Below are 17,744 nucleotides of genomic sequence, written 5' to 3'. Positions count from 1 at the left end.
TTTTTGGACTTCTTTCCTCTGTGCATTCATTCTCTTTATCCTCTTATTTTAGTGTTAGACTTATTTCCCTTTTGATATGTGGATTCTTTCATGTCTAAGTTCAGTCTTCTCTGTGTTATCTGTGCTAATTAGTGTTCTTCCTTCAGTCCCCCTGCTTTGTGCTATCCCTTAGCTCTTCATCATTCCCCTGATTACACTCACCTGATTTTCATGTTACTAATCGCACCTCTGAATTAAAGATTCTTGTTTTTTTATTGGATTATTCTGTTATTCTCACCCCAGTTGGATGTCCTGTTCCCTTTGTGCAATTTCTGTCAACCTTGTTCTTCATTAAACTTTTTGTATTCCATTTCTGCTTTTTAATTCTGCCTGTGCTGTAGTGCCAGCCAAGCAACTATGACACATCGGACATTTTCACAAACTGGTTCTAGTACTTACCCTGGGCTGGTGTTAGAGACAGTTTTTAAAGGGGAATTGTACCATAATTATGTATATTATGGTACAATGTTATTCTCTCATCACAAATATATGTAGAGCGTTGCTTTGTTTTTGATTTGGTGAAGCATGTTTGAGGAAACCTTTTAACATATATATTTTAAAATAATTTAATTGGTTTTTAAATTATATTTTAATTTTTAGAGTAATAAATTGTTCACTCTTCATATTAACTTTAATGAATCTATAGAAGTATCATGTTTTGAATTCTATTACTTAAATGACATTTTTGACAATATTTAAATTTATTGAGGTTTTTCCCCAAAGTAAGTTGGTGTATGTACGATATACGCACGTATTAGCAATTTGAATGCAAGGGATTTACAGTCTCAAACTGGTTTGACGAGGGGAGGCAGTGACTCAGTAGGGTACCAGGCATTTTTACCTTTTCTAGCTTTCGTCTTATCTGCTTCTTTTGTTGGGTTAATGTGGTGACTCAGGATACTCCCGTGCTCAGCAGGAAGCTCCTGGCCTCCTGCAGGGCAAAGATGGCCAAGAGTGAAAACACCATGTTTAACAAACAGACCTCTACAAAGTCAAGCTGGGATGTCAATGTGGGTCCCCAAAAAGAGGACAGCAGCAAAGGAATGACACAAACTATTAATTTGCATGGCAATCAAGCCATCATCCCTATCACATTTAAATAGAAGTACACCTTTTCACAAATGCCAGAGGGCCAAAAAGTGATGAATGAAAATTAATGTAACAGGTAAGTACTGCATATTTATCTGCTTCATTTTTACCAGATACAGTGAAAATGTTCTTTGCTTTGATGCGGCTGAGTAGATCAAAATACATTAGAGCTGGAAACAAAGACAGAAAACAAGAGAGCATAATTATGTCAGATGCCCACTGAGTTCTAACAAAAATAGTAAACAATTTTTAAGCAAAATCATCAAAATTTGTAAAAAAAAAAATAAAAATAAAAAATTGACTCCTTTTTTCAGTTGTCAGGGAAGACAGTTTCTTTTTTGCTTTCAAAATGTGCAGGTTGTAAGTTTCCATTAGTTGCTCATCGGTCCTGTAAATCCTGTTGGAGGAGTTCAGGCATCTTCTGTAAAGATCAACTTAAACAAGAAAAGCTTGCTGAAAGGACTCCTATGGCATTGCATTTAGGATTTGAACTTTGCCCTTGCTTTTGATTTAACTTTAGCCTTCTTAAACAACTCTTTGATAGAACAGCTTCCTCTCTCATTTCATTATAAAGGAAGTGAAAGACTTTAATTTTCCTACAAAGTCATTGTAATTCAAAATGCTAAATGTTCCACAAGTAACTGAAGTCTCCCTGGTTCACAGTGTCAAAAAACAGGCCCACGCCAAGATAACACCAGGAACACAAAGTCAGTGTGAAACAGAGCGGTTAAGACTCCTAAATTAGAATCGTTCCATTGCCTTTCAAAGCACTTTTCAAAACACTCCTTAAAAGGTGGAGCTTCGTCTTGTCCTCCCACAAGATATATAAAATTATATTTTGTATAATAAAAATGTTGAAAAAAAAATTCCTAATGTCTTCTTATGTTTATCTCAATGTTATTTGCATCTTTTTATGTTAAATGTAGCTCTATTTTGAGTTCAAACATTCATAAGATGAGTATACATAATACTTGCTACTAAAATAGTGCATTCATCCATCCATTTTCTGTTCACCCTTGTCCCTAATGTTTTTGGACTGTGGGAAGCCGGAGTTCCCGGAGAGAACCCACGCATGCAGAGGGAGAACATGCAAACTCCATGCAGAAAGACCCCCGGTGGACCTTCTTGCTGCAAGGCAACAGTGCTACCAACTGTGCCACTGTGCAGCCCCTATTTGGTACTAATTTATTCCCATATTTAAATTTGGAAATTTTGGCTTTTAGCTTTGGATGTATAGTGGTAGTTTTGCCCTTCAAATGAGAGGTATATTGATAATAAATTTAAGTATACTTTTGCTGAAGTACAGATTATTGCTTCAACTAAGCTTTGAGCTGTTATTCATAGTAAACTGTGTATGTAGATCTAGTTTAAAGTACATTGCATGACAAAAGTCCTTCCACCTCTTTAACTTTTGTCACATTTACAGATTTTATTTGTAATAACTCTAGAAAACTATGCATAAATTTCCTTTCACGTTAAATATCCATAATTCACAGTAAATATGTGACACTACTACTTTGAAGTATGTGCTGTGATGAAATGTAAAATGTTTCAAGGCATACAAATACTTTGCCAGAAACTGCAGCTCAATATTTCCTCTGCAGGCCTGACAGTCATTGATCATCTTCTGCAATTTTAGTTATACAGAAAGCTTTCGTCTACTGTGGGAATGGTTTCTGTAAAATGACCTTGATATCATAGTCAATAACAACACTTGCTGGTCTCTGTCTATATTAAATTGCCAGGCAGAAATTCCAAACAAACAAACACAGATTCTCAGATTTGACAGCCACCAAATTTATTCCCCCGAGACAAAAGGATGGTGTCAACTTGTGTTTTGCCTGCCAGCAGTGAGATTTGCCAGAGTGTTCCTGACAATTATAGCGCAGTTATGTGAACATGCCAACAGAACACAGCATACAAAAAATAACGGCTTTGTAAAGAAATGTTGTACCACAAAAATAAAAATAAAAATAATAATCATTTAGTCCACTGTCCGTAACTGTCTTTTTTCAATGAAATTGTCAATTCATAAAGAAAGTTGATCTGCGACTTTGCCAAAGTGAGCTCATTCCTTCCTTTCTTGTTTTTCAGATTTACCCCTGGAATTATGCGGCGAAGAGTGCTTGAGCAACTTTGAAAGAGGAGTAAAGAATAGCTTATTTATTCCATTTATTTTTTTATCTTCATCTTCACCATCCATTTAAGACTAAATTTGTAGTTTTTTGAGAAGTATTCAAGAATGTGAGCTCTGAAATATTTTTTTACATCACACCTTCTTCCTAATTGCAAAGAACTACACTGTGATCCCTTATCATCTGCTGTTTAGCTTAACTTCCATCAACTCTTCCTTTTATTCTCCCACCTTTTCTCATGGTAGTGTGACTCATCTTCACAGTTAGGCCTTCATTGTCACATAGACCCATGGTCTATAATCTGTTTGGTCCTCTGATTCCCACCCAGATTCTTCACACCTCGGTGTGACTCTGTTTCCCACGCCCCCCCACATCTAAAAGCAGAATAACTGACCATTACTACACCACTTCCCTTCTCTCACTTTGCTTTACTGTATCTACTCAGCTTGCATCTGTTTCAAGGTCCAGGATAAGGTTTCTGTTCTGAGGTCGGTGACCCACAAGAAGGCCTGAGTTAATGGGTCACAGGAACAAGGGAGACACCTCCCACCTGGCTGCAGGCACTGATGTCATGGCAGGATGCCTCAGGGATGGGCTGCACTCTGGTGATATCATAGCATGCTTGAATATGTGATGGATGAGTGACAGATTGGAATGGGGGTGTGGATGCATTCAGAGATACATGGATGGCAACGACATGATAATGCAATGTGATGAAATTTGGAAACATACGAGGTAATTGGCTTTTATCATGAATATCTTACCAGAAAGAAATTTTAAAGAAAAGTAACAAACATCTTCACTTTTAATGTAATATGAGGTGATTGCTTTGTTTTCCTGGGTGGAAAACTCCAGTCGACCTCTTGGCTGCTTCTCTGATTAACACACTCTTGATTTATGGTAAATAAACTATTATTCGGATAGTATCCATATTTTTATTGCTTCTTTAAATACAAAATTCTAAACCCAATACATACAAAGAATGGAACTGTTGGGATTACAGGCTGAAACAGGCAAATTCAATAAAAACAGGTGCTTTGGACAAGAAGACACCATCAGAGATCCCACATTCCAGCACAAGGCTAAACCTGCTCCTCCTCCTTCTCCTCATATTCTTCATCTGAAACTCGTAAGACTCCCAAACACTTTGATTACAAGATCATTTTACTCTGACCGGTCAAGAATGAAACATTACTCTAAGTGACGTCTCCGCTTGATAGTTATAGATTGTGCCATATGGAGGATGAGGTCATCCAGCAAATGTGTAACTGCAATGCCTCCATGTCACTTTTTTAATTGGAAAGACTAGATTATAGGCTACTAATGGCTCATATAAAAATGTGTTGAAAAATGTATGAGTCACAGGTGTTTGTGTTTTCATTTACTTTTGGGTTTGTCTTCAGTGCTTTTGAGTTCCTTATTATTGTGTTGAACCAGTTTTCTCCCTGGTTCAAATCACCTGAATCAAATGATGGCTTGTCCAGGCCCTTTGTAGAACACATGCTGAGGATATAGTAACTACCACCAAGAAGCCAAATAAAGCTGCTTCACCAATGGCAAATCTCACTAACCGGCGTATGTCTGGTTCAGTTCTCATTTGGAACAATATACTTGTGAACATCACTGATAATGTAGCACCTGGGTGTGAGTGGTGAAATAGCAAAATTTCAGTCTGAATTATGCTTTCTTATATGTAACATCATGGTTTCATCCCCATTACAGTCCAGTGTTTAGGTGAAGCCTGAGGCATCAATACTCCTCTAATCCCTCCACTTTGAAATCTGAAGTTTCTCATGAAATCCACAGATATCTGCTTTGCTTTATCAAAATTTAAGATTGAATGATTGTTCTGATACCATGCCACAAAGTGTTCCACCAGCTCTCTATACAGAGGATTTGCTCATCTGAATACTTCTTCAGATGACAGAACTTTGTCTTGTTCTGGAGACTGGAAGGCTTAGATGTATAGAGTGAATAGTGATACTGGGGGAAGATTTCCTCTGGTTCTAATGAGCAAAAACCTTAAGTCTCACAAACTGTTCACTCATATGTGCTGTGGTGACAAAAAAGGAGGACAACTGCGACACAAATGTGGTAGGTACTGGGCTGAGCTGAAACAGCCTAACAACACATCAGCATATCACCCAAGAAAAGTAAATATAACTTCACACGCATGTGAAAGTCCTCTGCAACCAAGCCCAAAATATTCCACAGGGAAAGACATAAAAGATAAGGCTGCATCTATAATATAGATGGCATGGGTTTTAGAAGGACAACCTTTGGTAAATACTTTGGCTTTTAGAATTGATAAGTAATTTATTAATTATGCTGACCTAAAATTAATTAAATACTGTAAGTCTTTTTAACAAGGTGTGCAATTAGATGAAAATAAATGCACTGTATGTTATACACATAGAACATTTACACAAGCAGCTATTTTAATTTATTTAAATTTTTTTATATATATAATTATTATTTTTTTTAGAAATGTTGGAATTTTCTGTATTTTTTTATCACTTCCAATGTACTCCTCATTTATTAGGAGCACAAATGGACAACTGTCACCATGTTCAGCTATGAATCAAGCCTTTCTCTTTCAAAAATACTGTTGAACTTTGGCAGCTATTTGTTTACTTCATTTGCATCACATCTTTAACAGAGATCTGGGGAATGTTTGATCATGTAAAACCATCTGGCAGAGTGGACATACTTTTTGGATTTCTGTTACAAAAACAAGTGCGTACATTTAGATTGATTGCAGAGAAGAGTGATGATATTTGTTAGCAACATATTGCTTCATACAATAGCAATTAAACGTAATGCAGTGAAACAGCATTTCTCCTCCAGATTTCTTGTTTTGTTTAACTTTTTTGTCATACATATATGTCTCAGGACATAAAACCAGACCACTAAGAAATTTAAGACAAGGAGTTTTCAAATTACAATTGCATCTATTGGGGGAAAAATGTAAACATAGCAGACAATAAGTGAGAAGCCGTTACATTTCAGTCACGCTGAACGTCTTTGGAGCATGAACAGCTGATTTCTGCAATTATGCTAAGTCTTCCAAGTCCTGAAGCATTAAAAGAGCCACCTTTTAAAAAGATAGAAAACACAGGTAATACTTTAATATTTTTTTAAGCATGCCTCTTGTAAAAAGCATGAACTCCAGCACCATTCCAATCAATTCAAACAGATGGGAAAACAGGTCATAAAGTTAAAAAATCTCACTAACAAATGTTTGGGACAAATTATTGTTATTCAGTTGAACTAACATGGCCATGGCACACAGAAAGTGTGTTTCTATAGTGTAAATCTACTTTAAAAAAAAGACAAAAAAACCCCAAACAAACAGATTCCTTCACTATAAATAGAAATAAACGAGAAAAAAATACTTAATTCCAATGAAATTTGTTATTAATTCTGGTAAGCAATGTTTAGCCCTACTAGATTGGCAATACAACGCAAAATTAAAAGCTTAGTGGCTATAATACTTCTTGGAAAATAGATAACTCATAGGTCAAACAAACAGAGGCTACCTTTCATCTGCACTTTAGGAAAATAGGCACCAAAAATACTCTTGCGGTACACTGACGCATCATTTGCAAGTGAAATAGTATTTCTATGACACCACATAGGCGTCTACACTTGGTAGAAAAAGGCAATGCACATTTTATCTGAATCATGTAACAAACACAGCTGTTCATTAAAGCAGGACTTAAACTTATATTATCTGCCACTGACCAAATTAATTTCTTCTGTATGCTCTGAAAATGTTCCCACTGGTTGTGCATCATCGCTGGATGTTGGTTTTAAAGATATTAATCTTCTTTTTGGGGTTTGTTTTCCAGAACGTCTTTTGTGAAGCCACAAGTAAGTAAGGAAAGGGTACTGCTTATAGATATGTATTGTTTAATGTTATTGGTTCATTGATTCAGCTGGTGTTTCTTACAGATGGACATTGGTTCAAAGACATGCTGTTTATCAGCCCTTATCCTCCACCACAGACATTTCATTTCCCGTCAGGTAAGTTTGGGTTTACAAATATGAAATTCTGTCCTTCTTAAAGTAAACATAACAAATACAAGCAAATTCACAGTGGTTTTGTGTGTGTGTGTGTGTGTTTTTTTTAAGAGGTCATCTTTCAAAAGGAGAATAAAACTAAACTGTGTTTTAACATCCAGGCAAACCAAACACCCGCAGGTAAAATTTTCCTGGTCCATTTTGGAAATAACCATGAAAGTTTCCATCTTGGTGACTAAATGTTTCTGGTTGACAGAATTTTCAGGCTGTTGCAGGAATTTCACCTGCAACATAACAGCAACTCCGAACAACAACAACAACAACGAATTCCAGCTGAATCTACCTGAAAATTCTGGACCTGAAAATTCTCTACAAAACCATGACGTTGTATTGCTGCGTAACACATCTTGCAATTTCTCATGTTTCTCAACGTTGAACAATTCGACAGGCAAGTCATTTGTTCATGAACAGCGGGGCAAGGTTGCCCCCTATTGGTGATAGAGTGTATATTGCTCCTTTAATCATTATATGAATTAATTTTAAAATTAACCATCTTTATTTCACCTTCAGGTTTTATCCTAAATCTTCACAAGTGCTTAAAAACAGGTAAGTCTGTCCATCAGCATAAGGTTTGTTAGCAACAAAACTGCTCCTAACAAGGTCTTATGTTTTGCTTTAAGGTCTCAAGAATATCAGACTGAGTAAAGATGGCCTATGTGTACAAAATCTGATCAGAGAAGAAGAACAATGTTATGGTAATTTTTGCATTTATAAGTGAATTTAAAGCAAATTTCTAACGCATATTATGAACAAGCTGTGCATGTATGTGTGTGTGTGCCTGCAGGTGCAACAGAGACTAAATATATTGTTGGAATAGAACAATGCACAAAATTTGTAACTTGTAAGCTACCAGGGAAGAAGGCAGAGGCAACCATAACCCTTAATGTTACAGACACATCTATAAATACAGCAGCAGCAGCGTGAGTCAATTTTTAATCTCAATAATGTGAGGATGACAAGCAAACTACAGGCTCTATGTGTCATTACGTCAGGAATATTACTGTTGGCTAATGTTAAATTATTATTTTCAGGAATATTATGAATAATCTTGGTTCCACACTGAGTCAAATGGGCAATGCAAGCACAGCAGAGATCAAAATGGGAAATGTCACTGGAGTGATTGCTAAGCTGCCAAAACAGAATCACACAGTCATGAACTTTGGTTTCACATCAGGTGGGAATGTAAATGTAAGTAGTGCTTGTTGACACGAGAAAACAGAGAAGTAATCACAAATATATATCTATCATCTGAGTTCTTCTAAACAAGCTCTGCCTGTAACAGATTCTCAAGGAAAATGATGCAGTGGTGGACTTCTCTAGAAGTGTTTACCTTCCTAAGGAAGCCAGTAAAAGGGCAGTTGAAAACAACGGATCATTTGCTGGAGTTTTGCTTTTTCCAGATATTCCTCAGGTAAAACACAAAGATGATCTTGTTTTGCTAAAACTCAGACATAGTAATTTAATATCACCTACATTTCATTCTCAACAGATTGACCAGAATCGTTCCCTTTTCAAAAACGAAATGCTGGGGATTGAAATGGGAGCAAACATATTTAATCTCTCACAAACCATCAACGTTCAGTTCACTAATGTGTACACGGTAAATATGTTAACAAGTTTCATACTAACTTTTAGTTAAACAGATTAAGACTAATTTTTTTTTCTTTTTTTAACCCTGATACAGACCGGATTTAATGCCACTTGTGTATCATGGGATGGAAAAAATGATAATGGTGGGTTGATTCAATTTATGCAAATTTTAAAGTGTCCTATGAAGTTTCTAACTGTAGGCTCAGGAATTGTATCGAAAGATATCAGTTGATTTAACTCAACTTCATTTTAGTGTCTCAAAATATGTAGACTGTAGATACTGCAGACTTTACTTTTACTAGTTGACTTAAGTGAAAAGAAAATCAGTCATGTGACCTCTTAATTATAGTCTGAGCTATTTTTTTCAATTAGAATGAAAGAAATCTTACCTTTTACTTAATGCAAAGTTTCATAATGTTTTGTCATTGATTGCTCACTTGCATGTGAATGTAACAGCAGAAGAAATACAATTTAGGTCAGTGTCAAATTTTAGCCCATATTGTTCTCACCTATGAAAATCCAATAATGTCTTTGCTTTGTGTTCCTATTGTCCTTCAGGGACCGAAGCAAACTGGACCACAGAGGGCTGTCTGACAACACAAGTCAATGGCAGCATTACATGCAGCTGCTCTCATCTTACATTTTTTGCTATTCTCATGGTAAGAAGATTGTATACAATATTTTAAAGTCACTTTTGACATTTTTGTGATTTATTAAATACACTTCGTTATTTTGAACCAGTCATCATTGCCTGTTGGCAAAGATGGTAACAATTCTACTGGAGGTATAAGTTCATCTGACTTGAAAACCCTGACCCAAATCACAAAGGCTGGCTGTGGCATGTCCATGTTCTTCCTGGGCGTGGCTCTCTTCATGCATTTTCTGGTCAGGTAAAAATACCAAAAAGTCTGCTTTTTGACATTAATTATTCCTCTCTGAACCATGTTGTTAACGCAAACCAATTCGCTTCACAGGAAAAATAAAGCCAGTGAAGCTGTAAAGATCCTCATGAATCTCTTTGTCGCCCTGTTCCTCCTGAACCTTTGCTTCTTGGTAAATGAGTCGATTGCTAAACTGAAGGTCTCAGCAGCTTGTGTGGCGATGGCAGCGGCTCTGCATTACAGCATGCTGGCCACATTCACATGGTTCTTCATGCAGGCCTTGCACCTGTACTTCAATCTACACCAGATCTCCACAGACATCAAATATTACATGTGCAAGATTTGCAGCACGGGATGGGGTGAGACACCCGAGGATAAAACATCAGTTTGAGTGCACACTATAAAATCAAGAAGAACAATATTTGCATTTTTCAGTAATGGATAATATTTGTTCAGTTGTTCCAGCTGTGGTGGTTGTTGGACTTCTCGCTTCGAGCAAATACGATTCCATCGAAGTTTCTGATGACAATGGAACCTCAGTATCTATGTAAGGAAACATTAAATATATACTGGATTTTAAACTTGATTGTCTTTCTCTAGAATAACTGCATTTCTGTCATGACTTTCAGGTGCTGGATCCCTGATTTTACAGTCCACACAGGAGTGAACATTGGTTACTATAGCATTGTGTTCATCTTCACCTTAACAGTTTTTATAGTAACTGTTGTGCAGATCAAACAATTTTCATCCAAAAAAGCAAAATCCCAAAACAACATCTCCACCAAGAAAAGATTTTTCTCTCTTGTGGGTCTTTTCTGCCTCTTGGGCATCAGCTGGGGATTTGCTTTTTTCAGCTATGGCCCTCTGCTCCTTCCCTCCTACTACATCTTCACCATCCTTAACTCCTTTCAAGGTAGGATGAAACATGACTATTAACATTTCGAATTTCACAGTAAATAAAAATGGAAAATGACCAAAACAACCCATTCTGTGTTTGCAGGATTTTTCCTGTTCGTCTACTACTACTTTTCAAGCAGGGTGATTATAGACGACACTAAACAATCTAAAAGCAGCAGTGGGACCACCGAAAATGTGTACACGTCATCTTCCCATAGATAAATTACTCAGTCCTGCACCCTTGGTTTCTTTCACTAATACTGTATTGACTTATTGTATATAGGAAACTGGAGTTGTCATTTGAAAAGTTAAAGAGAACTTGTTGAGTCAATTGGATTTTAATCACAGTTCTAGAGACAAAACTTCAAAACATTTTCTGCTGGACTTTGGGTGTTGAGTTAAATGCAGTAGATGTGTAGTATCTCCTTTGGTTACACTTTTAAAATGGCTCAGATTGAAAATCTTTGGGTTGAGCCGAAAAGATCTGTGAGCAAAGATTCTCTCAAAATCTGACACATTTAGGGAATTTTGGCAAAGGAGAGTGAACAGATATTTCCAGGTCAAGATGTCCCAATAAACTTTGACAATAAAGACTCAGAATATTTCTTTGTAAAGGATGTTATCTTGTCTTTCAAATGAGTTGTACAGATTGTAAAAGAGGTTGTTTATATGGAACCTCTGAAAATACTTAAAAAGAAAAAATTAGCATGCCTAATATTTGTTTAAGTCACCAACAAGATTAGTTTGCGAGACAAATAATGGTCTTGAAAATGTATTCACTAGGGGTTTGTTGGAATCTAAATGTCATTTTCAATAAATTGCTTACTATATTAGTTTTGTTTCTGGCTCCTATTTCTATTTTAACATTTTGAAGGTTAACTATGATCTGCTAGCATATAATGTCTTTGGATTTTGATTAAGTGTGTAAACATGACCCACTTACAATTTGCAAGTTTGTGGAAGGAAAACGGCAAAATGTGCAATCGGAAGCACAATGTTGTACTTCAACCTCAACCAATCTGATGTGTTGCATGCCTGCTGATAATTATTTTCAGCCAGAAGAGTAGCTAACAAGAAGTGACCTCACCATTTCCTGCAGGAAAATGCACCTAAAATTATAAATGGCTCAGAGGACTGAGAATATGTAACCTAGACCTAAGAGGAAATTACTAAGTTAAAACTTCCCCTATTTGAATGTTCAAAAAGGAATCCTTTAAAATTTGAATTGCAAAACAACTCCTAGGTATACATGATGTTAATCATAAGCAACTAAGAAGGACTCATTTTTGTTATTATAGAAAAACATTGTAAGAATTTACCTTTAATTTCACAATTGTTTTTTTAAATTATCAGGTCTTATGTCAATTGGTGCTTGTGTGTTACTTTACAGGCATTATCAGCCTAAGATCCGTGAAAGAGTTTTATTTAAGTTAAAGGCTATGCCATCCGTCACATCCGTCACAGTTTATGTCCATTTAATCACATCTCCACATAGTTTATGGTGGTATTTGTTCTTTTTAGAATCGGATAGCTGCCCAAACACTTTAGACTAGAAACAACCTGACAACAGTAGCCTATATAATATCCAAACCTAGCCGTGATACATTTTTTATCACAAGTAGCAGAACCAGTAGCTGTTAAATGTTTTAGAACATTTTTCCACATTATAGGTTCCTAGAAAGTTCATCTTATGTAACCCACCCCTCACTGTGCCGTTTATATTTCTGCTAGTATGTTTGAGGCCTGGAGATATAAAACCCATTTCACACTTCTGTCAAGACTGATCAGTGATCCTATATGCATGTAAAGACCTATCAGTAAACTTATGGTTGCTGTGGACTCGGTTGGGATGACAAAATAGTACAGTGACATGTGAACAGAAAAGCTCAGAAACTGATACTAATGATACTAATACTAAATACTGATAATCTAAAGAAACTAATTTAAAAATCCAACATACTACTATTGATCTATTTCAAACTTCTTGAACTATGACAAAACAGGACCAGCGAGACTCCAAAAGTAGCTTGTTTTTAGGGCTGCAATAAATGACATCTAAGCTGAAAATCAGTGCTGGTTTATCAGGAAAAATTGACTTAATTTAGTCTCCCGGCCTCACCTGGAATGGAAAACATTACCATAATCAGATAGTGTGTCTTAATCAGATAGTCTGCCACTACCTTTATGAGTAGTGGCAGACTACTCATAAAGGTAGTCCGGAAAGGTAACCGGAAACATTTAAATGTTTCCGGTTTTATCATCGGAAATTCCTCCTTTATGAGGAATTTCCGATGATAAAACCGATCGGGCCAGGGATACACAGTGCCCGACACGCCCAAAACCAACTCATGGCCCAACCATAAAAGGCAGAAAAATACAGTTAGTGTTTTTAAAGAATGAAAAACATAGCCTACTTTTTGATGAGTTTACTTATTATTTACTACGAGGCTGAATTAAGGACTATTGAAACAAAACTGAATGAGATTTGTCTTTACCAATAAAGGACAGGATAATAATTACATATTTTTGTTGCAGGTTCCTTGGGAGTATTGATTTTTCTAACTAAGCCTTTCTGTGCTTTCTAAGATTTTTGACCTAAATTGTAGGACACAAATTATCCCAGAATTTTATATATTAAAATGCTGAATCTGAACTCAGCCATTGTTATCCTTGTAGTATTCGGTTTTTTAAACTATAGGGGGTTAAATTAGTTGTTTCAAAACAACAGTTATAAAAAAAAAAAAACACTGTAAAAGCAGGGACTCAGAAAACTTTAGACTTGACAAAAAACATTTGAGAATAATGTTGATGGCAGTCTGAATTCTAAGTTTATTTAAAAGTATAGATTAAAGTTAACAAGAGTATTGGAAATGAACACAATTCAAGAGGGGACGGGCTATATAAAACATTTGGAGCCTCTTTAACTAAAGTTGTGATATCGTTGTGATGTGCTTGTGCTTAATCCATAAAAATCTTAAAAATCAAGAAATGTAAATAAAATATTAAGGTGTATTCAGGAGAGCTTTCTAAAGTCAAGCAAAAAAATGAAGCAATGATACAGAAATGTTGCTGATCAGAGTTCTTGGACTTTGACAAAATAGGACAACCAAGATAAAAGTTTTTTTGTTTTTTTTTTCAGTACTGTAATATCGTCAAGCTTTCTGTTAGGCAGAAATAACAGTTTAGCAAATTAGCTGTACATCACACATAGGTACACAGCTCAAGCATAAAGTCAACAGAGAGAGTAGGCTCATGTGACCATTCACTGCAAGAAATAGATTTATATCTACTTTGTTTTGTATTTGTTACAGTTTTTCAAACTATTTGCATTTGGATCTTGCTGAGCAGAAAGACTTTATTCATAACTCTACCTGGCAACAGTTGTTTGTTTGTGTTTTGATATCAACTCATTGGAAAGAGTTGCAAAGTAAAACCAAGACAAACTATCAAGGACTGGATTATTTTCCGATGTTGGCTAGCTATCTAGCTTTATAAGGACAACATATTGCGAGGGCAGCATAGTTTAACTTCCTCTTACTATAGTTCAGTCATTTTTGGAGTATTTTAAAGACTTCAACAGCAGTCCTCTTGTATGTACAAGCAGCTGTTAAGTACATAAAATGCTGACTAGGAAAGAATTATGCATATCATTTTTGCGCTCCCTGTAGCGCAGCGCCCCTATGCGTTGTATGCACTGCATAGCCACCTTTTGCGCCACTGATCATACCTAATTTGCATGTCAGGTTTAAAACATATTCACCTCAGTGTTTGCATCATCCCTTAGTTTTACTAAACTATCTAAACTTGCATTTTCAAACTTGGGTGTTTGAAAATGTGGGGAAAAAAAACTTTTATAGCTATATCATGATTACACATCCTTGTTTTTATTAACCCCCAAAAATACACTCATCTGCCACATCATTGGGTACATCTGATCAATTGTTTGCCTCAACAAATAGAAGACTATCTAATGAAATGGCAACTAGCCATATCTACAGAGAAGCCTGCTGTAATCAAATTGTTTCAAAATCAGCAGGAACATAAATTTATTGAGGAAAAGTTATAAAAAGTCAGTAACTGTTATAAGATAAGATAATTTTATTAGTCTCCCATACAAGAAATTTATCTTGGATGCAGGGGCAAAACTGCAACACAACAAAATAAATAAATACATAAAAACAAGAATTACATAAGAGTACAAATATCATATTGGCCATTTCCACTCACATACAATACATCCTCTACATACTACGGTTGGTCATCGTCTGGACCGCCTGTTACCCTGTCCAGGCCCCGCTAGTCTGCCATTTATCAGGTTAATGGAGAGTGGTTCGAATGAATGTTTCAGACGGTTATATTTACACTCTGGGAACCTTCTCCCAGAGTTCATAAAAACATATTCTGATGCGAGCACATGTGACCCATCAGATAAAATGTAATCTGTAACTTGCACAATGTGAAATGACGAAGGGATATACGACAGGAGAGTTTGTTTTTGCATTATGGTTGCCCAATTAACATCTGTAAGCGGCTTACACCAGTTGCATACATTTTAGCCCAGCCGTTTACTTCCTATGTTTTGTTGCCTTTATGCATTTCTTTATTTAAATGTATTTATAGATCCATCCATCCATCCATTTTCTGTTCACCCTTCGTCCCTAATGGGGTTGGGAGGGTTGCTGGTGCCTCTCTCCAGCTATGTTCCAGGCGAGAGGCGGGGTCACCCTGGACAGGTCGCCAGTCTGTCGCAGGGCAACACAGAGACATACAGGACACACTTGTATTTATAGATTTGAATTTAAATTTTTATTACACACTACTTGTATAGACCAATTTGTGAATGCAATGTTTGACAGAAGCCAGTGTAAATTAATGGGCTGCATTTTGTCTGTATCTGTGCTTTCAGTTTCACCCTGTCTAAGCAAATAAATGGATAAAAAAAATTCCTGTCCTCAGCTACTAATAGAAGATAGGTGACAAAAGTCAAATGTGAATAGAAAAAAAATCATCTGACCATTGACTGTCAATATGAGTTAAATTTAGCAGCATTTGTTGGTCAGAATTCTCTGGTCTGATGTGTGAACCTGCATGTGGGTCAAGAAACTTAAATCCAACATGACAGCATTCATCTGACCAGGGAACATAGGTTTTGTGTATTCAGTGGGGTACCAGTGCATCAGACTGCAAAATGGAGGCATCATTGTTGAAAGGTATGTAACTTGTAGCTGCCAGTAGAGTTACACTCAAGAAGAGACAAAAACACAGTTCTCTAAAAAGAGGAAGGAATCGTGTCAAAAGGAAGTGGTAGTCCAGTTAGACCAGAAAGTTTAGGATTATAAATTTGCTGTCAGGGAGCAGATGTAAACTATGTGGCTACATTTTGATTGGGCTTTTTGTTCCCTACCGTGTCATGTAGGCCTACCGGTACTTTTCCAAAAAAAAAAAAAAAAAAAGCAGGAACTTTCCTCAAACATCCAAAGCTGGTATTGGGAGTCAGAATTATGGAAACCAAAACTTAGTGGCAGACTGGATTGGAAAGTTTTATTGCCTTAATAAATGCAGCTACAATTTACTCAGGCTATCTTTTTTCCTGATGTTAAAAAATGTTTCATGATCTGAAACATTGAATTGTGACCACCTTTTTTTAAAAAAAAATGGGCAAATAACTATGACAATGTGAATTATATGTGTGTCATGAGTGAATATACCATTAATGCATTTCCCATGCTTTTTAGCAGGTCAGGGTATTGGGGAGAAACATTGCTATTTTCACAACTGATTCCAATGTAATTCACATGTTACTCCAAACACAACTGTCCTCTTGTTCAGTTATGAATTAAGCCTTCTCTTCAGCGAGATCCAAAATGCAAACAGGTTCTCGAACTTTGGCAGAAATTTGCTTACTTCATTTGCATTTCACCACTTTCAAGGAAACTCGAAAAATCTGATGACGTAAGGCTCAAGCTGTGGCCTGGATGTGCTTCGTAGATTTACTCTGTCAATGAAAGTTGGTAAATCCAGATCACCTGCAGTGGGTTAAATGGATCTCTAACAAGTGGATCTGATCCATTACTTTTAATATAATGTGTAAGGTAGATGGCATTACCATATAAATGAAGCAAAAAATACCATCCGTATGCTAAAGAAAATACATGTTTGAGTTGTATTACTCATCATCATTGTTTTATGAAAACAGCATATTTTGGCAGTCCAATCTTTATATTCAAATCTTAAAATATGTTTGTGGCCTACAGAAACGGGTGTGTTGTCAGATTCTTAGATCAGCAGAATAAATGATAAATGGGTAATGCAATTTCCTTCAGAATTATATTTATCACCAGTGCAAGTATGTGAACAATGCTTTTATTTTAATCTAAAATAAGGCCACCTATTAAAGCTCAAGGATTGAAAGATTGGAGGAGCAATTCAAGCTTGATCAATTAAGAGACCACTTCCATAAAATGTACATGTTTGTGGTAAGAAAAAAGGGCTTATACAAACTTCTCTTGCAGTACAACAACTTCCAAAGTATTCATGTCATGGTTGGCTTTAAGATATATGCAGATTGGTACAATACAATAAAAACAATTTAACTGACCATTGTGCAACGATCAACGCAAAGTCTTTTTCTGCTAGCTTTATTAATGCTCCATCACAACCCTAGTGCAAATTTACATAGAGTATAGACCTGTCTACTGTGGAAATCTACTTTTAAAAATTGTATTTTATTATGACAAGAAACAGATAAGAAACATAAGCAGCACTACAAACAATTAAGTGCAAAAGAAAAGCCGGATTTGTTAGAGGCAGATCCTAGGATCAAAGAAATGAAATGACGTCCTTGATGATGGTTCAAAAACATTTGCATTGTAATCCTGGCATCTGCAAGAGACAAAAAAAAAAAAACAGACAGCATGTAGACATGCCTAAATTTGCAAATTAAAACAGACTGAATAGTAATGATGTCACAACACACTTCTGTTTCGATAACGCCAGATAATCCATAATTGATCTAAACCATGTCGCAGAA

The 17,744-nt window shown here is 36.1% G+C and overlaps 1 protein-coding gene across 1 annotated transcript; it reads left to right on the top strand.

The window, feature by feature from the left end:
* The first annotated feature begins 6,945 nt into the window (after window positions 1-6,945).
* Window positions 6,946-11,547, top strand: LOC122846517 (adhesion G-protein coupled receptor G2-like). Its single transcript, XM_044143536.1, has 17 exons — window positions 6,946-7,136; window positions 7,218-7,289; window positions 7,398-7,466; window positions 7,543-7,734; window positions 7,857-7,892; window positions 7,967-8,041; window positions 8,131-8,266; window positions 8,378-8,534; window positions 8,629-8,757; window positions 8,836-8,946; window positions 9,031-9,079; window positions 9,495-9,595; window positions 9,678-9,826; window positions 9,911-10,176; window positions 10,274-10,364; window positions 10,447-10,730; window positions 10,818-11,547. Exons 1-17 carry the CDS (start codon window positions 7,037-7,039, stop codon window positions 10,934-10,936), a joined length of 2,136 nt encoding a protein of 711 aa, XP_043999471.1. The 5' UTR covers window positions 6,946-7,036; the 3' UTR covers window positions 10,937-11,547.
* Window positions 11,548-17,744: the final 6,197 nt, after the last annotated feature.

Source organism: Gambusia affinis, linkage group LG16 (assembly GCF_019740435.1).
Source record: "Gambusia affinis linkage group LG16, SWU_Gaff_1.0, whole genome shotgun sequence".
NCBI classification, from domain to species: Eukaryota; Metazoa; Chordata; class Actinopteri; order Cyprinodontiformes; family Poeciliidae; genus Gambusia; species Gambusia affinis.
Note: the sequence above shows the minus strand (reverse complement) of the source record. Positions and strands in the feature narration are given on the sequence as shown.